Genomic DNA, 23441 nt, shown 5'->3' with positions numbered 1-23441 from the left:
GGAGCTGAGGTTGCCAAAAAAGGGGAAGCATTTATAAATCCCCTGATTTTATTTCCTTTCCCTAAATGTGATGAAGTGGGAGCTGCTGTGCTCAGCTCCAAGGAATCGGCAGAACTCAGTGGGAAGGAGGAAACAGATAAGGAAATGATTCTTTGAATGCTCCGTGTCCAAACAATTCCCACTGTTTGTTCCTGCAGGGCTGGGAGCCAACACCAATCCCACCCTCTGGGGTCCAGGACATTTAGGGACAGAGGGTTTGGGGCAGCTGTGGCATTGCTGAGATCCCATCCCAGCTGGAATTCCCAGTGCCCAGTCCAGCAAAAATTCCTTTCAGGGATTATTTTCCTCAGAGAAAAATGGCTGAGTGATCCCAATAAAACACAGTAAGAGGAATCCTGGCTGATCATTTTCCCTAAAAAGGACCAGCTGAACCTCTTTCCTTTTATTTTAAAACCTAAAAAAAAAAACCCCAAGTCTTTATGAATAAAAAAAAAAAGTGGAATCCAAGGATGCAGAACTTTTACAGATGGGAACCAACACCAATCCCACCCTCTGGGGTCCAGGACATTTAGGGACAGAGGGTTTGGGGCAGCTGTGGCATTGCTGAGATCCCATCCCAGCTGGAATTCCCAGTGCCCAGCAACAATTCCTTTCAGGGATTATTCTCCTCAGGGATAAATGGCCGAGTGATCCCAATAAAACACAAGAAGAGGAATCCTGGCTGATCGTTTTCTCTAAAAAGGACCTGCTGAAAATCTTTCCTTTTATTTTAAAACCTTAAAAAATCCCCCAAGTCTTTAAGAATAATAAAAAAAAAGTGGAATCCAAGGATGCAGAATTTTTACAGATGGGGATTTTATGGGCTACAAATGGACAGCTGAGGAATTCAGGTGTCAGGAACAGCCACATTTATTGTCTGAGATCCACAGGTGGAAGAGACGGGAACACTTCAGGGAAAGCTGGGATGAGGAAGGCACAGAGCCAACAATGAAACCCTCTGGAAATGTGGAAAACAGCTCTGGGTTGGGAGGAGGGGTGAGGAATGGTCACTGAGAGAGGGATCGTTTTGTCAGAGTGAAATCCAACTCCAGCACCAAGATCTGCTAAAAGCTGGAGAATTGGGGTAAGAACCACTCTGCCTCCTGGATTGCCATCCCAAGGGATGATAATAAATGGGATTAGGACACTTCAGTCTGTTTGGGAAATAAATGGGAATTTGGGGGATTTCAGGGCTGGGAGGTGGATGTTGTTTCCCTTTTTTTAACAACTTTAAATCCAGGGACAAAGAGAGGGATTTTGGATAAAGGCCTGGAGTGCCAAGAAAAGGTGGGGAATGGCTTCAAACCATGAGAAATTAGGGATGGGTGGGATATTGGGAATTAAGAATTCCTGGCTGGGCTGGAATTCCCAGATTTGCTGTGGATGCCCAGAGTGCCAGGACAAGGGGAAAGCCTCAATCCACTTCTGTTCAGGACATTTCTCCAGGTTTTAGATCCCAGTGGAGCTTGGGATGGAGCAGCTGCAGTGACTTTTCCGTTCGCTTGGTTTCTCTAATTCAGTGCCACGGTGACTTCATCCCATTTTTGACCTTACACTGGTACTGGGCTGGTGGGAAATGTTTGGATGCACTGCCTGGAGGGATTGAATGCTGCACAACAAATGTTCATGACTGAAAACGTTCAGCTGGATGAGAAAAAGCTCCAGGGAGAGCTCAGAGCCCCTGGCAGGGCCTGAAGGGGCTCCAGGAGAGCTGGAGAGGGACTGGGGACAAGGGATGGAGGGACAGGACACAGGGAATGGCTTTAGGCTGGAAAAGGGGAGATTTGGGTGGGAGATTGGGAATTGGGAATTCCTGTCTGGGCTGGAATTGCCAGATTTGCTGTGGCTGCCCCTGGATCCCTGGCAGTGCCCAAGGCCAGGTTGGACATTGGGCTTGGAGCAGCCTGAGACAGTGGGAGGTGTCCCTGGGACAGTGGGAGGTGTCCCTGCCATGGCAGGGGTGGGAATGGGTGGGATTTAAGGTCCTTTCCATCCCAAACCATTCTGGGATTCATTGTCTCTTCATTTCTCTTCTAAACTTTGTTGGCCAACGTTGCTCTGGTGGGGTGGTGGCCGATTTGAGGTTTGTCTAAATCCCAGGGTGGGTCCTCAGAGGGTCCCTGGGGCCACTCCCTGCTCCAGCAGGGCCATTCCAGAGCTCAGGGCACAGGGCTGTGTCCAATGGCTCTGGAATGTCCCCAGGGAGGAGAGTCCAGCCCCTCTCTGGGCTCTGCTCAGGGCTGGGCCCTGCCCAGGGCACAAATTCTGCCTCCTGTGCCAGGGCAATTCCTGGGATCAGCCCCTGCCCCTTCCTCTGGTGCCTCTGCTGGGCCTGGAGCAGAGCCTGGGGCTGCTGTGCCCTCCCTGCACCAGGGACAGACATGGGGACAGACTGGGACACCCAGGGACACCCAGGGACAGACATGGGGACACACAGGGATGGACAGGGACACCCAGGGACACCCAGGGACACTGATGGCCCCTCTCCCTGGGGCTCCTCTCCAGGCTGAGCAGCCCCAGCTCCCTCAGCCTTTCCTGGGCTGCTCCAGCCCTTCCCCATCCTCACATCCCTCCCCTGGAGCAGATCCAGGAGCTCCAGGTCCCTCCTGCCCTGCTGATCCCAGAATTGGGTTCCCCAGGAATGATCCCACAGGATCCCCAAGGATGAAACTCCACAAACTCTGGACCCCCTGGGCTTTGAGGTGGGAAGCCCATTGGGAGCTGAGATCCCAGAAACCTCCCTGGGGAACATTCCTGTCCCAGGAATCCCAGCTCAGAATGTTCTTACATCCTAAAATCCAAATCTGCCCAACCTCCAGGCTCCCGATAACGAGCTGAACTCTCTGTGTGACACAACCCAACTTCCCCTTCCAGTAAAAACTCTGTGAAGCCTCAGAGAAAACCAAAAAAAAGAACATCCTCACATCCCTCCACTGGATCATATCCAGGAGCTCCAGGTCCCTCCTGTCCCCAGGATCCAGAGCCAAGGGACATTCCCATGTTCCGCATAATTCCCACACTTCCAGCGGCCCCCTCTGCTTTCCCTGCTCTCCAAACCACTTCCCAAAGTTTACAAAGAAACTCTCCATGCTGAGCTGTTGAATTTCCAGCCTCTCCATTCCTGGTGTTGTTTTCACGGGGATTTGGGATAATTCAGCTCTTCAGGGCGCCTCATTATTCCCCCAAAGGTGCTGGTGCTGCTCAAGTGCCCCTCTTGTGACAAGTGCCTCATTACAGCTCCCCCCAGAGATCCCATAATATCCACCAGCAGTGGGAGTGGGAAGAGGATAATTTGCATCCAGCATGAGCTTTTCCCCATTATTCCCACTTCTCAGGAACGAGGAAAACAAATTGTCTCGACCGCTGCTCCCTTTTTGTTCCTGTTTTTCCAGCGGCGGTTTTGCTTTGCTCCCTCTCCTTGGAATATTTTTGTTTGTTCCTCCGCTCTGGGCTAATTGAAGGTGCTCCTTCCCCGGGAAATTGGGAAGAATATCTTGGCTAAAAAGGGCTTTTTTATCCTTGGGGAAAAAAAAGCGTGGTTGGAGAGAAAAGCTGGTTCAATAAGTGTCACCTCAGTGTTTATTCCCAGGATTTTGACTTTGTTTCTTTGCATTTTCAGGTTGTTTTTTATTTTTTAGGATTTTTTCCCCTCCTCTTCTCACTGCTTTGCTTTTGATGGGAATTGCCCAGTTTGGAATTTGAAATGCCTCTCGGCCCTCTCTGTTCCCACCTGGATCAGGGATAGCTCTGAGGAGAAAATCCCAAATTCAGTGTTGGTTTTGCCACAAACTCCTAAAATCCCAATTAAGGGAAGGGGGTAATGAATCCATACCCCTCCCATATTCCATGGGACTGGCAGGTCGTGTTTTCCCAGGTTTTTCCAGCCCTTTTCTGATTATTCCCACTGCCAAATACCTGAAGAAATACAGATAAAAGTAGAAAGTGGGCTGGCTGCACTTGGATCTCCGTGCTTGGATTTGGGGAATGAGGGACTGACAGAAGTTGGATCTCAATGCCTGGATTTGGGGAATGAGGGACTGGATCCAGCTGGATCTCAACCCTTGGATTTTGGGAATGAGGGGCTGGATCCTGTTGGATCCCAACCCTTGGATTTCGGGAATGAAGGGTTGGATTTCAACCCTTGAATCTGAGAATGAGGGGCTTGGATCTCATGGCCTTGGATTTTGGGAATGATGGGATGGATGAAGTTGGATCTCAACCCTCGGATCCTGGGAATGAGGGATTGGATCTCATCCCTTGGATTTTGGGAATGAAGGGTTTGATCTCAACCCTTGGATCCTGGGAATGAGGTGTTAGATTTCATGGCCTTGGATTTTGGGAATGATGGGATGGGTGAAGTTGGATCTCAACCTTTGGATCTGGGAATGAGGGGTTGGATCTCAACCCTTGGATTTTGGGAATGAGGAGCTGGATCCAGCTGGATTTCAACCTTCGGATTCTGGGAATGAGGGATGGCTCCATTTGGAACCCTTAAATCCAGGAATGCCCAACTGAATTAATTTCCCCGTGTTGTCCCTCCTTTTCCCGCGGGATGGGTGAACTCTTGTCTGGATGAATCCTCCCCCATCCCGTGATTCCCGCTTTCCCTAATTCTGCCCTTTCCCGGCAGGAAAAGCCTACGCCCCGGAGTTCTACTACGACACGTACAACCCGCTGTGGCAGAACCGGCCGCGGGTCTATTCCTACAGCCTGCAGTGGACGCAGATGAATCCCAACGCCGTGGATCGGATCCTGGCCTATCGCCTGGGCATCCGGCAGGTGAGAACGGGATCAACCGGGAGACTCCGGGGACAGCAGAGAATTCTGGTGGGGTTTTTTTTAATTTTTTTTTTATTTTATTTTGTTTTGTTTTGTTTAATTTAATTTAATTTATTTTGTTTATTTAATTTAATTTAATTTTGTTTTATTTTATGATGATATTTTATATTTTACATTAATTATTTTTATTTAAAGTTGTGTTCTTTTATTTTACTGTATTTGTATTTTATTTTATTTTACCTAATTTTTATTTTATTTTATTTTATGATTTCTATTTTATTTTATATTTTACATTAATTATTTTTATTTAATGTTGTGTTCTTTTATTTTACTTCATTTTTATTTTATTTTATTTTGTTTATTTAAATTTAATTTAATTTAATTTAATTTTGGTTTATTTTATTTTATTATTTTTATTTTATTTTATATTTTACATTAATTATTTTTATTTACTATTGTGTTCTTTTATTTTACTTCATTTTTATTTTATTTTGTTTTGTTTTGTTTAATTTAATCTAATTTTGTTTAATATTATTTTTACTTTATTTTATTTTATGATTTCTATTTTATTTTATATTTTACATTAATTATTTTTATTTAATATTGTGTTCTTTTATTTTACTTCATTTTTATTTTATTTTATTTTGATTTATTTTGGTTTGTTTTGTTTAATTTAATTTAATTTTGTTTAATTTAATTTAATTTTGTTTAATTTAATTTAATTTAATTTAATCTTATTTTATGATTTTTATTTTATATTTTACATTAATTATTTTTATTTAATATTGTGTTCTTTTATTTTACTTCATTTTTATTTTATTTTATTTTATTTTGGTTTATATTTTATGTTATTTTATTTTTGTTTATTTTATTATATTTTATATTTTTTATTTTTATTTTATTTTACTTTATTTTTATTTTATTTTATCTTTTTTATCTTTTATTTTACTGGTGCTTTTTCAGGCGTTTTACCTGAAAATCCCAGAGCTTCTCCTTCCTTCAGCTGCTCCAACCACCTCCATCCCCACATGGAGATATTTCCTTCCCCCACTTTCCCTATCCCCAAACCCAGATTCCCATTTTTCCCCAACAAACAACAACATTTAACGACTCCCATCATTTGATGAGCTCCGAGCGGGCGCCTCCGGCTCTGATATTTCCTGTCAGGGGGATAAAAACAAACTGAGCCAGGGAGGTTTTTCCAGAGCAGGGAATGTAACTCTGATCTCCGCGGTGGCAGCTCCCAGCAGGTGACAGCGGGTGACAGACCCAGAAAAGGAGCCATCAAAATTCAGCTGCTCCCTGTAAACCAGAGCTTGTTCCATAAAAAATTCAAGCTCCCACCTTTCCTTTATTCCTTTATGGGAATCTCTTCAAACAACCCCAAGCAGCATCCCAGAAAATCGAGAATCTCCAGTTTGGGGATGGGAGTTTCCAGCCGGAAACCCCAAGACGTCGTAGGAATTAAATTCTAATTTTTGGGTGTCTTGACCTCCATTGCTTTCAATTATTTCTGTATTTTTCAAGTTTATTGGTGTTTCCCAAGTTTGGGAAGCATCTCATGGAATTACGGCTCCATTTCCAGCACTGGGTTGGTTTTCCAAGTGGGAAAACCAAAGTTGGGTGTGGCAGATTCTTAATTTCTTTATTTATATCAATATATTTATGTATTTATCATTTATATATTTGTACATTGATATATTGATGCATCGATATATTTATTTTAAATATATTTGTATATATATTTTTTTATATTTATAAATTATACACGTCTGTATTTTTATATTTCTATATTTATGTTATATAGTTATTTTATATATTTATTTTTGATACAATTATTTTGAACAATAATAATTGTTTTATTTATTCCACAGCAGAGCTGGAAATTTGGGGTTGTTTTTTGTCCATCAGAGCAACAATTTTCTGTTGTTTTGAAATTTTTTTGTTTGTTTGTTTCCATGGTGAAAAATAAGGATTAAACCAGAACTAGTGTTGATTGAGAGGGGAAAAAAAAAAATCAAAATCTGTGTTGCCTCCTATGGAGAAATATCAATATCCAACCCTGGCTTTGGAGGGATAATCCCAAAAGGAAAAATCCAACTGTTTTCCTTTCCAAAAGGAGAAAATAATGAAGATTTTATTGTTTCTGGAAAGAAGGGCAAGGACTCAAAGCAGAGGCTGAATTTGATAGGAATTAATGTCTGGTTTGGGTAATTGCAAATTTTCCTGATTAATTATTGAAATTCTTTGTGAAATCTCTGTTTTTGTGGTTCCTTAGCCAAAGATGAGGTGGAATAGGGAATAGTTTTAATTTTTGTCCTACAGTGCTCACAGAATCATTGAGATAATGACATAAAACGTGGCTTTTAAAGCCTAATTCTATTTATTTTTTAAAACTTTTAAATTACCACAATTAATTACCACAAACTGGCCCTTGGTCCTTGACTGTAATCCCTGCCTGGTGAGAATCCAAAATCCTCAGGAATGGGAGGAACTTCCCACTTTTCCTGCCCCAAAACACATCCAAGGGCCATTGGATCTCTGGAAGGAATATTCCCGAATTTTGGTGTGGTTTGTTACAGAAATATTCCATGGCGGGAATATGTTCAAGAAACTCATTCCTTGTTGAAGTTCAAGCAGCTCATTCCTTGTCGAATCCCTTGTTGTATTTCCTGTTGATTCTTTTGGAATTTTGAAGGTTGTCAAATTCTGCTGTGCTTTCTAAGGCAGAGACAAATCCCAAAACCTCTGACCTTTAAATCCTTTGGATTCCATGCTGGACAACAATTTTGAAAGGATAAATAAAGATCTTTCAGATTCTGACATGCCGGTTTTCAGTGTAAAAGACAGATTTTCAAAGAAATTGTGGATTTTAAATTTAAAAATTCCACAGGACTTGTCAGATGTTTCTGCATCACCACAAACTGTCCCTTAGCTGTAATCCCTGCCTGGTGAGAATCCAAAATCCTCAGGAACTGGGGGAACTTCCCACTTTTCCTGCCCCAAAACCCATCCAAGGGCCATTGCATCTCTGGAAGGAATTTTCCCAAATTTTGGTGTGGTTTGTTACAGAAATATTCCATGATGGGATAGTTCAAGAAGCTCATTCCTTATTGAAGTTCAAGCAGCTCATTCCTTGTCGAATCCCTTGTTGTATTTCCTGTTGATTCTTTTGGAATTTTGAAGGTTGTCCCATGTCTGCTGTGCTTTCTAAGGCAGAGACAAACCCCAAAACCTCTGACCTTTAAATCCTTTGGATTCCATGCTGGACAACAATTTTGAAAGGATAAATAAAGATCTTTCATGTTCTGACATGCCGGTTTTCAGTGTAAAAGACAGATTTTCAAAGAAATTGTGAATTTTAAATTTAAAAATTACCACAGGACTTGTCGGATGTTTCTGGATCACCACAAAATGGCCCTTAGCTGTAATCCCTGCCTGGTGAGAATCCAAAATCCTCAGGAACTGGGGGAACTTCCCACTTTTCCTGCCCCAAAACCCATCCAAGGGCCATTGTATCTCTGGAAGGAATGTTCCCGAATTTTGGTGTGGTTTATTACAGAAATATTCCATGGCGGGAATATGTTCAAGAAACTCATTCCTTGTTGAAGTTCAAGCAGCTCATTCCTTGTCGAATCCCTTGTTGTATTTCCTGTTGATTCTTTTGGAATTTTGAAGGTTGTCAAATTCTGCTGTGCTTTCTAAGGCAGAGACAAATCCCAAAACCTCTGACCTTTAAATCCTTTGGATTCCATGCTGGACAACAATTTTGAAAGGATAAATAAAGATCTTTCAGATTCTGGCAAGCCAGTTTGAAGATTTTCAAAGAAATTGTGGATTTTAAATTTAAAAAATTCCACAGGACCTGTCAGATGTTTCTGCATCACCACAAAATGGCCTTTGGTTGTAATCCCTGCCTGGTGAGAATCCAAAATCCTCAGGAACTGGGGGAACGTCCCACTTTTCCTGCTCCATAACACATCCAAGGGCCATTGGATCTCTGGAAGGAATATTCCCAAATTTTGGTATGGTTTGTTACAGAAATATTCCATGGCAAGAATATGTTCAAGAAACTCATTCCTTGTTGAAGTTCAAGCAGCTCATTCCTTGTCGAATCCCTTGTTGTATTCCTTGTTGATTCTTTTGGAATTTTGAAGGTTTCCCATGTCTAAGGCAGAGATAAATCCCAAAACCCCTGACCTTTGACCCCTTTTGTATTCCAGGCCGGCCAGCAGCGCTGGTGGGAGCAGGAGATCACGGTGAACGGGAACATCCAGAAGGGAGAACTGATCACCTACAACCTGACGGAGCTGATCAAGCCCGAGGCGTACGAGGTGCGCCTGACGCCCATCACGCGCTTCGGGGAGGGCGACTCCACCATCCGCGTCATCAAATACAGCGGTGAGTGTCCCATTGTCCACGGAGGGCGGGGAGAGTGTTGGGAAAGATGGGACAGGAAGGACTTATGGATATGATTGTATGGTGAGAAATACTGGAGATGTAAAACCTGTGAGTGAAATAGGAATGAAAGCCAGTTTTGAGATGTGAGCATGGCAGGCAGGAAAACCGTGGTTGAAAGACAGGAAAACAAAAGACAAGAATGTTGCCTTTCCACTCTCCAAAGGCATCAGGGAACAAGGGCATAAGAAAGGAGTCTATAGAGTTTAGAATATAAAATGACATGGTGATGTAGTAGTTCTCATAGGCTGCATCCAAAGTCTGTAGGTTTTGTATCTTGTATCTGTTAGTCACTGTAAATTAGAATATTCAACAGAAAAAGAGATAGAATGGGTTGGAACAAGGTGATCACTCTCTTGTTCTGCCCCTCTGCCCTCTTGCCCTCTCTGGTTTCTCCCCTCTCTTCCCTTCTCTCTCCCTTGCTCCTGTTTTCTCCCCACGTTTTTCCCCTGCTCCTGCCCCGTTTTTCCCCCTGAGCTCTCTTCTCTCTCTCTCTCCCCATTCTCTCTTTAGGGCTTTGCTCCAGCCCAGGCTGGTGGCTGAAGGCAAAGCCCTCTTTACCCACCACCCTTGGAATAATAAACCCCCGTGTTTCTACAATATCTCAGCTCTGCAGAGTTCCCTCTCTGTAGTATTTTCTGTGGACGGCAGGGACAAGGAATTTTGCAGTCCTGAGATGTTCTAGAAACACGTGTTTTTATTTTAGTGTGAACTATTGTCTTTAAAACAACAGTGACTCTTTGTAGTTCTTTGCAAGATTATATAATCTATAAATTTATATAAGAAATAATGGAAAGGCTTTCTAAATTTCCCCCTAAAAGGTCACTGTGACAAAGATTAATCCACTTGAATTTAACAAGAAATCCACAGCATCCATATATCCTCTTTCCCATATTTGCAGGAATTCAAATGTTAAATCCCTCCAAAAAACTATTTTGAGGTGTTTATTTAATGAATAATTGGTTTTCTTTATTTATTTTGCTTTTTCTGCTGTAAAAATTGCAATGAAAGGACAAGAGGAGGCTGGAGGATTGTGGGGTTGTTTGGGATGGAAATGGGATGTGTTTAGAGAGGAAATTTTTCTTATTTTAGTGGGAATTTTGTGGCAGGAAGATGGTGGAAATGAGGAATTATGGAAGTGTTACATTTAGGGAGAGATTTTTGATTCAAGCTGGAGCAACAGGGAAAGGAGTGACGGTTTTAAATTAAACAGATTCAGTTTTGGTCTAAGGAAGAAATATTTTAGGATGAGGGGAAAATCCTGGCACAGGTTGAGGGAATTTTTGGCTGCCCCTGGAAGTGTCCAAAGCCAGGCCAGGAGGGCTTGGAGCACCCTGGGATCATGGGAAATGTCCAAGCAGAAGATCCCAACCAGCAGAATGTCCAAAAGCATCCCAGAGATCCAGAACTCCTTTCCAAAATCATCAGGAATTTTTTAAAAATTCCAATGGACAACAAAAAATAAGGAATGAATCTGGGGAAAATTCAGTGTCTCGAGTATCTTGTGAAATTCTTTGGGATCAGAGCTGAGCTCAGCCCTGCTCCAGCTAATCCTCAATTATTTTTTATTTTTTAAAAAAATCTAAATTTAATAATTTTTAATTAAAATTAAATAATTATTAATAAAATTACAATTGAATTTTTTTTTTTTTAATGACATGAAATGTCCCTGAAATATCAATTCTGATGGACATATCCTGACACTGATGGGAGTCCAATCTCTCTGCACACACATGTGGGAAAAACCTGGATTCTTCCCAAAAAAAAAAAAAAAAAACCAGGAAGAGAAACTTCATCCAAATATTTGGGATTTCCATGCAGGAAACCCAACCTGGCTACAATGGGGAGACAAATCCTGCCCTCATCCATGGAGTTCCCAATTTATCCCATGATCGATGGGCTGACCACCATTCCCACAAGGAAAAGCTCCACCATTCCAGTCACTCCTGCTCTTTTCAGTGCTGCTTTTACTCTGGGAACCCTTGGGAGGTCAATTGAGGTCACAGCTGTGACTCCCGACACAGAGATTTTATTGGGATTTGGTTGGATTTTGTCTCCCTGTGGGACCTCTTATCCTATTTCCTGACACTGATGGGAGTCCAGTCATTCTGCAAACACATGTGGGAAAAACTTGGACTCTTCCCAAAAAAAAAAAACAGGAAGAGAAACTTCATCCAAATATTTGGGATTTCCATGCTGGAAACCCAACCTGGCTGTGATGGGAGACAAATCCTCCCAGGCAGCCACTGCCCTCGTCCATGGAGTTCCCAAATTATTCTATGATTGATGCACTGACCACCATTCCCACAAGGAAAAGCTCCGCCATTCCAGTCACTTTTGCTCTTTTTAGTGCTGCTTTTACTCCGGGAACTCTTGGGAGGTCGATTGAGGTCACAGCCATGACTCCCAATGTGGAGATTTTATTGGGATTTTGTTGGATTTTGGCTCCCTGTAGAACCCCTTTGCCCTATTTCCTGACACTGGTGGGAGTCCTATCTCTCTCCATGCACACATGGGAAAAACCTGGATTCTTAAAAAAATAAAAAATCAGGAAGAGAAACTTCATCCAAATATTTGAGATCTCCATGCAGGAAACCCAACCTGGCTGTGATGGGAGACAAATCCTGCCCTCTTCCATGGAGTTCCCAATTTATCCCATGATCGATGGACTGACCGCCATTCCCACAATGAAAAGCTCCACCTTTCCAGCCACTCCTGCTCTTTTCAGTACTGCTTTTACTCTGGGAACTCTTGGGAGGTCAATTGAGGTCACAGCTGTGACTCCCGACACGGAGATTTTCCTGAGATTTTGTTGGATTTTGTCTCCCTATGGGACCTCTTGTCCTATTTCCTTACACTGATGGGAGTCCCATCTCTCTGCACACACATGTGGGAAAAACCTGGATTCTTCCCAAAAAAAAAACCAGGAAGAGAAACTTCATCCAAATATTTGGTATTTCCATGCTGGAAACCCAACCTGGCTGTGATGGGAGACAAATCCTGCCCTCATCCATGGAGTTCCCAATTTATCCCATGATCGATGGGCTGACCACCATTCCTACAAGGAAAAGCTCCACCATTCCAGTCACTCCTGCTCTTTTTAGTGCCGCTTTTACTCCGGGAACTCTCGTGAGATCGATTGAAGTCACAGCCGCGACTCCCAACGTGGAGATTTTCCTGGGATCCCTTTGGATATTGTCTCCCTGTGGGACCACTTGTCCTATTTCCTGACACTGATGGGAGTCCAGTCTTTCTGCAAACACATGTGGGAAAAACCTGGATTCTTCCCAAAATAAACAGGAGCAGAAACTTTATCCACATATTTGGGATTTCCATGGAGGAAATGCAGCCTGGTTACAATGGGGAGACAAATCCTCCCAGGCAGCCACTGCCCTCATCCATGGAGTTCCCAATTTATCCCACAATTTATGGGCTGACCACCATTCCCACAAGGAAAAACTCCACCATTCCAGTCACTCCTGCTCTTTTCAGTGCTGCTTTTACTCCGGGAACTCTCTGGAGTTCGATTGAGGTCGCGGCCGCAACTCCCGACTGCGCCGAGCTCCAGCTTTTCCTGACACTTGATGGGATTTCCATTCCCAGCCCATGTCTGGCAGGGAGGACAGTCCCATGAAGCAGAAAAGTGGATTTATCCCACAAATATTCCTGCTGGGATGTGCCCTCATCCCATTCCAGACGTGCCAAGGAGGCGCCAACGCCAATCCAGCCTCCAGGAGAGAGGAAGCCGCAGATTTTGGAGCAACTTTTGGATGGTGACAAATCCAAAGCCTCCAAAATGAAATTCCCTTTCTGGTTAATTCATCCTTCGTGATGTGCACACACCAACCTCTCCTCACCATCACTCCTTGTCTCGCAGTTTTGCTGCTCCAAAAACGGGATTTTTGGATTTTTTTCCTGTCTATTTTGTTTTTTTTTTTTTCTTTTTTTTCCCCGAGTTCACGATGCTGGATAAATTCAGCTTAACCACCTGAATTTTTTTTGTCTGTTTTTGTGCCCTGGTGTGACACAGAGAGTTGGGTTTGCTCTGCTGGGAACAATCCAAACTGTACGACTCAAGGTGACACCTGATGAGATTTTCCACCCAAACTGCCTTTAGTTACCAATCAGGCCTCAGCCAAGGCAGCTGCCAACGAGTGCAGATAATTCCAGGTTCAGGCACTCAAGGATCCCATAAAATTGAGAATTTTTTTTTGAGACAATCAGTGGTAATTTGTAGGTAAAAAATGTAAAATTTGGGTTTCTCAGGGAGATCGCACTGGGGCAAATCACTGCTCGTGTTTCAGATAAACTGGAGCTGATTTAGAGCCGGTTTGGAAACTCCAGGTTGAATTTAGATTTTCCTGAACTTTAGGGTGAGATTAAAGCAAGGAAAGGGAGCAGGAAAACGTGAAGTGATGCTCTGGCATTGCCAGATGTCCCCATTAATTGGAGAGGAAATTTAATTCTGGATTTTCTGTGAATAAAAATTCAATTCCAGCTCTGAGCTCGGCCTTCTGCTCCCCACATGTGTGGGGCTGTGGCAGAAGGGCCTGTTCCTGAATTATCCATCCTCAGATTTATCCTTCTGCAAACAGAGCCACAAAATAATCCCTTCTTCGACCCCACTCCCAGGTTTTGGCATTGCACAGATTCCTCTGGATTAACCTGGGAAGCCACTCCCATGCTCAGGATATTGTGGACATTGTTAAGATTTAGATTTTATTCTCTTAAGGTGTGAAGTAGATGAATTTCAGTATTCAGCAAGGGGAAATTTAAGATAATCTGAATATTGGTGAATTAGAATTTTTTTCTCTTTGCATTAATTTTGTTTTCCCTCTGTTTTCCAGCTCCGGTGAATCCACATCTCCGTAAGTATTTCAAGTTTTTATTATTTTATCTTTCATGCCATAAAGAACAGTCCTTGCTTTTTGCTTTGGTTGTTCCTCACAGTTCAAAAGTAAATTTGAAGTATTTTACTCCCAGTTGAAGCCCATGGGAGGCAGGAACCACCTGAAGGTGACACTTGTTATTCCTCTTGTTCCAACGAGGATAAAGGAAGGAAAATCACAACTCCAGCTCATCTTTCTCACTGCCCCACAGAATTCATCCAAAGGAAAATTAAAATTAGGGTCCAGCTGTGGTGGAGGAGCTCAGGAGGTGTTGGGGACACCATGGGAAATCAGGGAAGGGCAGGGACACCTCCCACTGTCCCCAATGTCCAGCCTGGCCTTGGGCACTGCCAGGGATCCAGGGGCAGCCACAGCAAATCTGGGAATTCCAGCCCAGCCAGGAATTCCCAATTCCCAATCTCCCACTCAAATCTCCCCTTTTCCAGCCTAAAGCCATTCCCTGTGTCCTGTCCCTCCATCCCTTGTCCCCAGTCCCTCTCCAGCTCTCCTGGAGCCCCTTCAGGCTCTGGAAGGTTCTCCCCAGATCCTTCCTTGAGGTTCTTGAGTTATTTCCATGGTTTTTAGGGCAGATGGAAACCAAAAAGAAGGAAGTTCTTCCCCACAGAGATCCAGGGATCAGGGATTCATTGCAGAGAAATGAGGAGACCCCAAGTGGATGTTGGTTCTCCCCAAATTTTCCTCAGGCACATCTGGAAATACAAACTCTGACATTTCAGGCACGGGGATGTCCCAGGCTGGAAACTTTGTCCTTCCACTTTTCCATGGGCTCCAAATCCCTGTAAATTTCCAGGCAGGAGACTGGAATGGAGCTTTGGCACATCCCAATACAACCACCGTGTTCCCACCATCTCACACCTCCCTGCTCCATCACGTTCTCCCAAACCCCAACAAATCCAAACAAATCCAAATTTTCTGTCACAACATATTCTTGTTTTTAACAACACGTCCCAAAATGATTCCTGCCTAAGGACTGAGGTTCAGTCTCCCATTTCTCTTGCTGCAAGGCAAAGCCATCAGGCAGGATCAGGCTCTGCTCCCTCCCTCAGACTCAACTTTAAGCCTTTGTGTAAATTTTAAACTTATTTGCAGAAGATCTTGTCCAACACGTTAATAATTAAGCGGGGCTTAGCTCAAAGCCCCCAGGAGCTGCAGGAGCCTCTCCCACGGACTCTAACGAGCAGGGAATGGAACCCTTGCTAATTAATATATTAAACCCAGGCTCTGATGGGCAGAAAAAATACAATCCCAAGTGCTTCGCCCTCCTCTAGGATTTTAAGATTTCAAACTAATTTTCCGAAAGTCTCGCAGGATTGTGGTGGAATGTGGGTGGAATAAGGAATGTGTGGGCTCAAGGAAGGGATGGGAAAGTTTTTCCACCAAAGCTGCAGAGTCCCCAGGGTCACTCCTTTCAGGTGGCCAGAGCCATGGCAGAATTCTGCTTTGCTCGTTTTCCCTGAAGATTTTTGGAGTGGAATCCCTTGGTAGGGGAGAAATCCTGGTCTGCATTGGCATCTCCATTCCCTGAGGCCACCACTGCCCCGTGTCCCCAAGTGCCACATCCACAGGGATTTAAATCCCTCCAGACATGGGGACTCCACCCTCTCCCTGGGCCACAAATGGACAACAGATTTAGGGGAAGAAATTTTCCCAACTATCCAATCTAAACCTCCCAGAATCCCTGAGGTGGGAAAAGAGCTCCAAGGTCAGCGAGTCCCAGCTGTGCCCGATGCCCACCCTGTCCCCAGCCCAGAGCTCTGAGTGCCACCTCCAGCAATTCCTGGGACACCTCCAGGGATGGGCACTCCAAACCTCCCTGGGCACTGCCAAGGCCTCAGCCCCCTTTCCATGGGGAAATTCCTGCTGCTGTCCCCCCTGAGCCTCCCCTGGCCCAGCCTGAGGCCGTTCCCTCTCCTCCTGTCCCTGTTCCCTGGGAGCAGAGCCCGACCCCCCCGGCTGTCCCCTCCTGGCAGGGACTTGTGCAGAGCCACAAGGTCCCCCCTGAGCCTCCTTTTCTCCAGGCTCAGCCCCTTCCCAGCTCCCTCAGGAAATCTCCAGACCCTTCCCAGCTCCCGTTTCTGTGCTTCCTACAAAACCCCTGCTGTTCCTAAAGCTGTTGGGCCGATTTCTGGTTTTATTTACTCTGTATGAACAAAGAGGAGGAGCTGCATCCAACCAGGACAAGATTTCTGACTGGAAACTGAGGTCATGCCCTTCCTGATTCACTTCTGGAATAATCCCATTCCCTAAATCCTGCCTTTGGATGGAATCTCTACGATACCCAAGCAAGAAACATCAAAAAGCTTCAGTTCTGAGCTGCAGCCTCACATCTCCACTTCGTGGTTTTTTTTTTTTCCCACCTGACAGAAACCATTTGATGCAAACCAGAAGGATTTTAGATCAATTTGTACAATTAGAGGCTACCCCTGAATAATGGAAGAGAGGAGACGTTGGGGAGTCAAATCCAACTTGGATTTTGTGGGGACAGATGACACAAATCCACTCTACAATGGAGGGTTTCACCTCCAGAGCAGCTCCAGCTTTTGCCCTAATTGGCCAGAAAATTATTAACAACCTGGATCCGCTTCCAGAGCTGCCCTGACAAAAACCACCACTGTCATTAATGTTAATTAACACCATCGTTAGGGCCGTGGCTGGAGCACCTGTGGAAGAGCTGCTTGGTCCTCCTGCCCTCCTGCTCATTAATTAACAGATCCAGACCTATTTAAACGCTCCTGCAAAAGCCTGAGGAGCTTTTCCCCATTTTTCTCCTCCTGTCATTTTTTTCAGTGCCAAGAACGTTTAGCAATAACCTTTTCCAAGGTATTTCCAACATGAAATCAATGTTTGACTATTAAATAAATGGCAAACTTCAACTCTTTTTTTTTTTTTTTTTTCTTTTCTCTCATCTGGCCTGAATATTTATTTTATTTTTTTTTTCTTCACCTGAGGAAAAAAAAAATCTTTTGTTCTGCTTATGTGGAATTTCTTAATGAAGCTCTGAGGGCACAAGAAGTTGATGCAGCTTTTAAGGCACTGGAGGGGCAGTGCAGAAAGTGCTGAGTGGCTGAAAATCCTTTATTCTGCTCACTTTGCTCCAGGACTGGATCTGGGAAATCAAAACTTTTCTCCTTTGCCTTTTCATTTCATCCCTTTGTGTAGAAGCAGCAACTTCTGCACCGCAGGAAGATGCAAAAGTGGAGGTGAAAACAAAATCCACAAAATTTGGGATAAACAAAGAGAATTTGGAGCTCAGGTGGTTTAAAAGGAATTCTTGGGGATGAGAGGCACAGCTGGAAATTTGTTCAGAGAGCTTTGTTTGAGTCCTGGAGTATTCCAAGGGGTTTGGGAGGGTCTTGGAATTCCCTTCCCAGTCTGGGGATGAAGACGGAGATGTCGATCGGTCGACTTCTCTCCTGAAGGGTTTGGGTGCAATCCTGGAACCATCAAAGGACCAGGATTGGTTTGGGCTGGTGGGACCTGAATCCCACCCCACCCATTCCATGGCAGGGACACCTCCCACTGTCCCCAGTGTCCCACCTGGCCTTGGGCACTGCCAGGGATCCAGGGGCAGCCACAGCAAATCTGGGAATTCCAGCCCAGACAGGAATTCCCAATTCCCAATATCCCACCCAAATCCCAGCAGAGCCATCAGTGAGTGCCCAAGGCTTGGGATGGAAATGGGAGATGCTGGTTTGGACAGGCAAATCCTGACTTTTTCCATCTATATTTATCATTTCATACAAATTAAATACTTGGTTAATAATAAAAAGCCTGGAGTTGTAGTTATGCCTTTTCTCAATCCTTCTTAAATCACAGGATTTGGCTTGGGAAGAGACCTTAAATCCCATGGGCAGGGACACCTCCCACTGTCCCCAATGTCCAACCTGGCCTTGGGCACTGCCAGGGATCCAGGGGCAGCCACAGCAAATCTGGGAATTCCAGCCCAGCCAGGAATTCCTTCCCTGGGCCCCAAACCAGCTCCCATCACGCTGAGGTTTCCAGGGAGAAGCAGAATTCCCACACCTTGGCCACGCCAGGCAGGGAAGGAGCTGAGCTTTAGGGAATGGATTCTCCTGGAGGATCTGATGGTGCTGATGGATTTAAATCAGTCAGCTCGAGGTGCTGACAGCCAGGCGAGTTTCTGGGAGCTGCATTCCAGTGACCACCTGGATTGATGGGATTGTGTTTTACACTGACAGTTCTAGGGGAGCACAGAATCCCAGGGTGGGTCAGGCTGGGAGGGGCCTCAGAGGGTCCCTGGGGCCACTCCCTGCTCCAGCAGGGCCATCCCAGAGCTCAGGGCACAGGGCTGTGTCCAGAGGGCTCTGGAATGTCCCCAGGGAGGAGAGTCCAGCCCCTCTCTGGGCTCTGCTCAGGGCTGGGCCCTGCCCAGGGCACAAGTTCTGCCTCCTGTGCCGGGGCAATTCCTGGGATCAGCCCCGGATCATTTCTCTTGTCCCAATTCTGGGCACCACCAAGAAGATCCTGGTTCAGTCCAGGGCAATTTCTTTGCCATTTGGGAAAAACGATTCCCCAAATTCCGCACTGTACCAGGCCTGGATCAATGGTCATGCCCAGCTGATTAAGACCAGAATTAAACCTTCCTTTGAGAAGGGAAGTCCTTGACAATTCCTGCCCCTTCCTCTGGTGCCTCTGCTGGGCCTGGAGCAGAACCTGGGGCTGCTCTGACCCTCCCTGCACCCAGGGAAAGACTGGGACAGACTGGGACATACTGGGATAGACAGGGACAGACAGGGACACCCAAGGACAGACAGGGACAGACTGGGACACCCTGCAACACCCTGGGACACCCAGAGACACCCAGGGATAGACAGGGACACCGAGGGAGAGACAAGGACACCCTGGGACAGACAGGGACACCCAGGGACACCCAGGGACACTGAGGGCCCCTCTCCCTGGGGCTCCTCTCCAGGCTGAGCAGCCCCAGCTCCCTCAGCCTTTCCTGGGCTGCTCCAGCCCTTCCCCATCCTCACATCCCTCCCCTGGAGCAGATCCAGGAGCTCCAGGTCCCTCCTGCCCTGCTGATCCCAGAGCTGGACACAGCACTCCAGACACTCCCAGGGCTGAGCAGAGGGGCAGGATCCCCCTCAACTCCTCCCTGATCCCCCCTGGACCCCTTTGGAAAAGGCAGGAGGAGAACCAGGAATATTTGGAAATCCCTCCAAGTGCATCCTGTGATTTGAGGGGAATTTTCCAAGCTTATTCCTGAGCCTGCAGCATCACCCGAGTGTTGCAGCACTGAGCTCCGTGTCCCTCTCTCCTCACTGATTAACAGGGAAGCTCCAGTGGCTTAGGTGGATTTAGAGCTCCCCAAAAACCCCCAAACCTGCAAACATTTATCCACCTCCTCAGTTCAGCAGGGATGAGCAATCCCCCCGACACCGAGGGCTGGAGTTTCTCCTCCCAATGAATATAAATTCCCTCCCTCCAGGCTGACACTGTGTGCAGGCAGCTGCCTCCTCCCCGGAGAAAGGAGATTTCCTTCTTTTCTCAGATAAATCAATGGACTTTGCAGGAAGAGTAAACTCAGCAGGAATTGCTCATGCAGCGAAATTCAGCTTTTGCACGTTTTGCTCCTCGTTATGCTCTGAGTGAGGGCTGAACCTCCAAGCTGGGCTTTGTTTTGGTCCTGAAATTACAGGAGGAGTTTCTCATCCTGTCATAAGCCAGCAGGGCAGATCACTGGGATGCAGCAAAATTCAACTTTTGCACGTTATGCTCTGGGTGAGGGCTGAACCTCCAAGCTGGGCTTTGTTTTGGTCCTTAAATTACAGGAGGAGTTTGTCATCCTGTTATAACCCAGCAGGGGAGACCACTGGGATCTCTGGGCTCTCACAATTCCATGGAATTGATCCCGGGAATCCTCTTTGGATTCCTTGGGATGTGTTGGGTGTTGAAGGGCCCATCCCAAGGATTTCCCTTCGGATTTTTCCTTTTTTTCCCACGTACATTGAGATGTCCCAAGTGTTGAAGGCCTCATCCTAAAGATTTCCATCTTTGTTGGATGTTGAAGGCCTCGTCCTCTTCCTTTCTCATCCCTATTTAAATGAGGGATAATTTAGGGTAATTTGTAGGTTTACAATTTGAAAAGCTTTTACAATTCCGTGCAGGAGAGAATCCCAGGAACCCTCTTTGGATTCCTTGGTACGTGTTGGGTGTTGAAGGCCCCATCCCAAGGATTTATCTTTGGATTTTTTTTCCATTTTTTCTCCATGTACATCGAGATGTCCCAGGCATTGAAGGCCTCATCCTGAAGATCTCCATCTTTGTTGGATGTTGAAGGCCTCATGTCTTCCTTTCCCATCCCTATTGACATGAAGGATAATTTAGGGGATGCCCTAAATGGAGATAATGTTTACAATTTGAAAAGCTCTCACAATTCCACACAGAAGAGGATCCCAGGAATCTTTTTTGGATTCCTTGGGATGTGTTGGGTGTTGAAGGCCTCATCCCAACGATTTATCTTTGGATTTTTTTTCCATTTTTTCTCCATGTACATCGAGATGTTCCAGGCATTGAAGGCCTCATCCTGAAGATTTCCATCTTTGTTGGATGTTGAAGGCCTTGTCCTCTTCCTTTCCCATCCCTATTGATATGAAGGATAATTTAGGGTAATTTGTAGGTTTACAATTTGAAAAGCTTTTACAATTCCGTGCAGGAGAGAATCCCAGGAACCCTCTTTGGATTCCTTGGGATGCGTTGGGTGTTGAAGGCCCCATCCCAAGGATTTCCCTTTGGATTTTTTTCCATTTTTTTCCATGTACATCAGGATGTCCCAGGTGTTGAAGGCCTCATTCTAAAGATTTCCATCTTCGTTGGATGTTGAAGGCCTTGTCCTCTTCCTTTCCCATCCCTATTGATATGAAGGATAATTTAGGAGATGCCACCTGGAGATAAAATTTGCAATTTGAAAAACTCTCACAATTCCACGCAGAAGAGGATCCCAGGAATCCTCTTTGGATTCCTTGGGATGTGTTGGGTGTTGAAGGCCTCATCTCAAGGATTTCCCTTTGGATTTTTCCATTTTTTTCCACGTACATCGAGATCTCCCAGATGTTGAAGGCCTCATCCTAAAGATTTCCATCTTTGTTGGATGTTGAAGGCCTCATCCTAAGGGTGTCCCTTTGGATTTTTCCAGGTTTTTTTTTTTCCTTGTCCATCAAGATGTCTTTGGGGTTCTTGGCAATTTTTATTCTTTAGACCTACTTGTTCACCACTTTCTTCAAATACATCACAGAAATCCCAGTGAAAATCCAGAAGGACACGATGAAGTCACTTTTCCTTCCTACATGGATTCAGATATTCCTCCCAGCTGTTTTTTATGATAATCCAGAGATGAGGACTCAATTCTTTTCCTGATATCCCTCCATGTGCTGCAATGTTCTGATTTTTACAGATTTCTTTCATCTCCATCCCAAAGCTCCTTTGCCTTATTTTAGCCACTTCCCACCCCTATTGAAATGAGGGATAATTTAGGAGATGCCACTTGGAGATAACGTTGACAATTTGAAAAGCTCCTGTGTCTTATTCCTTAAACCGCATTAATCCACTTCCCACATTTTTTCAACCCATATTTCACATTTTATGGGAATGCTTCTGTTCTCCCCAGCTTTTTAAAAAAAGAGACAACACCTCTAAAAACCACTGTATAAATCTGAATATACAGATTTAAATCTGAATAGACAGTGAGGAGGAGCTCTACAAAAAAATTTAAATATCATTTCAATTCAATAATTCTAAGCAATCAAAATTCAAAAAATTCAATTCAAATAAATTGAAAATTCAGTATCAATTTCACCAGCAGAAACTGATGACCCTGATTCAATTTTATTTTTTTTTTTTTGTTGAGCTTGCTGCGAAACAAAATGGTGGAAAATTGACAAGGAATTTGAAAATTAGGGATTAGATGGAAGATTTTGTCTGCTGAATTCCTTTTGTTGTTTTTTTTGGCAGGAGAGTTCCACTGTGGCTTTGAGGATGGGAACATTTGCCTTTTCACTCAAGACGACACCGACAACTTTGACTGGACTAAACAAAGCACTGCCACGAGGGACACGAAATACACGCCCAACACGGGGCCCAACGCCGACCGCACCGGCTCCAAGGAGGGTAAGAGGGGATTTGGGAGGGATCTGGGAGAAGAGAACTGGCCAGGACAGGGAGTCCAGCCATGTCCTGCTTATCCCAGACTGATTGGGATAGGAAAGGATTGAAGTTCGTCTTGTCCCACCTCATGGGAAGTTCGTCTTGTCCCACTGCCATGGGAAGGGTCATCTCCCACTGTCCCTGGATGATCCAAACAAATGTCCAGCCTGGCCTTGGGCACTGCCAGGGATCCAGGGGCAGCCACAGCAAATCTGGGAATTCCAGCCCAGACAGGAATTCCTTCCCAATATCCCATCTATTCCTTCCCTCTGGCAGTGGGAGCCATTCCCAGGAAACTGGAGTTCATCTGTGGGGAGGTCTGGGACAGAACGGATCAAGTCCCTGTCCCTGGGAAGGTCCCACTGCTGTCCCTGTGTCACACAAGGCTGGGACACCTCAGGCTCCTCCTCACCTGGTCCTGGAGTTTGAATGGAGAAGATCCCAGAATTCCGGACTGGGCTGGGTGGGAAGGGACCTTAAATCCCACCCATTCCCACCCCTGCCATGGCAGGGACACCTCCCACTGTCCCCAATGTCCAGCCTGGCCTTGGGCACTGCCAGGGATCCAGGGGCAGCCACAGCAAATCTGGGAATTCCAGCCCAGACAGGAATTCCTAATTCCCGATATCCCACCCAAATCCACCCTTTTCCATCTAAAAGCCATTCCCTGTGTCCTGTCCCTCCATCCCTTGTCCCCAGTCCCTCTCCAGCTCTCCTGGAGCCCCTTCAGGCCCTGAAAGGAGCTCTAACTTCTCACCGAAATCCTTCAAGGGCTTCCAGAAGGAATTGCCGGTGCTGAGGAGTGACAGGTCCCAAAGCACAACCCCTAATGGTGCCATTCCCACCTCGCCTCATTTTTATTGTGCCATTTTCAAAGCGATTCCCTTCGCATTAAACTCGAGTAGGGTAATCTGGCTCATCTTAAAACATTCTCCTGCTTGATGCCATTTAAATCCTCCCTTGGGCTCTCTCAGCCTGTCACAACGAGGTGGTTTTTTGCCCCATTTTCGCTCTGGCTATTGTTCAAATGTGCAATTTTCAATCTGCTGCCCCTGTTAACGTGCGCTCCTGACTGCAGAGTGGATTTGC

The 23441-nt window shown here is 45.2% G+C and overlaps 1 protein-coding gene across 1 annotated transcript in view; it reads left to right on the top strand.

The window, feature by feature from the left end:
- MDGA2 (MAM domain containing glycosylphosphatidylinositol anchor 2) overlaps positions 1–23441 on the top strand; it is a 231052-nt gene that overhangs the window by 192746 nt on the left and 14865 nt on the right. The window contains exons 10-13 of the mRNA XM_083863873.1: positions 4670–4818; positions 9042–9219; positions 14124–14144; positions 22161–22316. Of these exons, the coding sequence (XP_083719999.1) occupies positions 4670–4818; positions 9042–9219; positions 14124–14144; positions 22161–22316 (504 nt within the window). The remainder of the gene's footprint in view (positions 1–4669; positions 4819–9041; positions 9220–14123; positions 14145–22160; positions 22317–23441) is intronic.

The sequence above is a fragment of the Zosterops lateralis genome (assembly GCF_965231275.1).
Source record: "Zosterops lateralis genome assembly, chromosome: 6".
NCBI lineage: Eukaryota > Metazoa > Chordata > Aves > Passeriformes > Zosteropidae > Zosterops > Zosterops lateralis.
The sequence above is the reverse complement of the archived record's forward strand: the minus strand, read 5'-3'. Positions and strand labels throughout refer to the sequence as shown.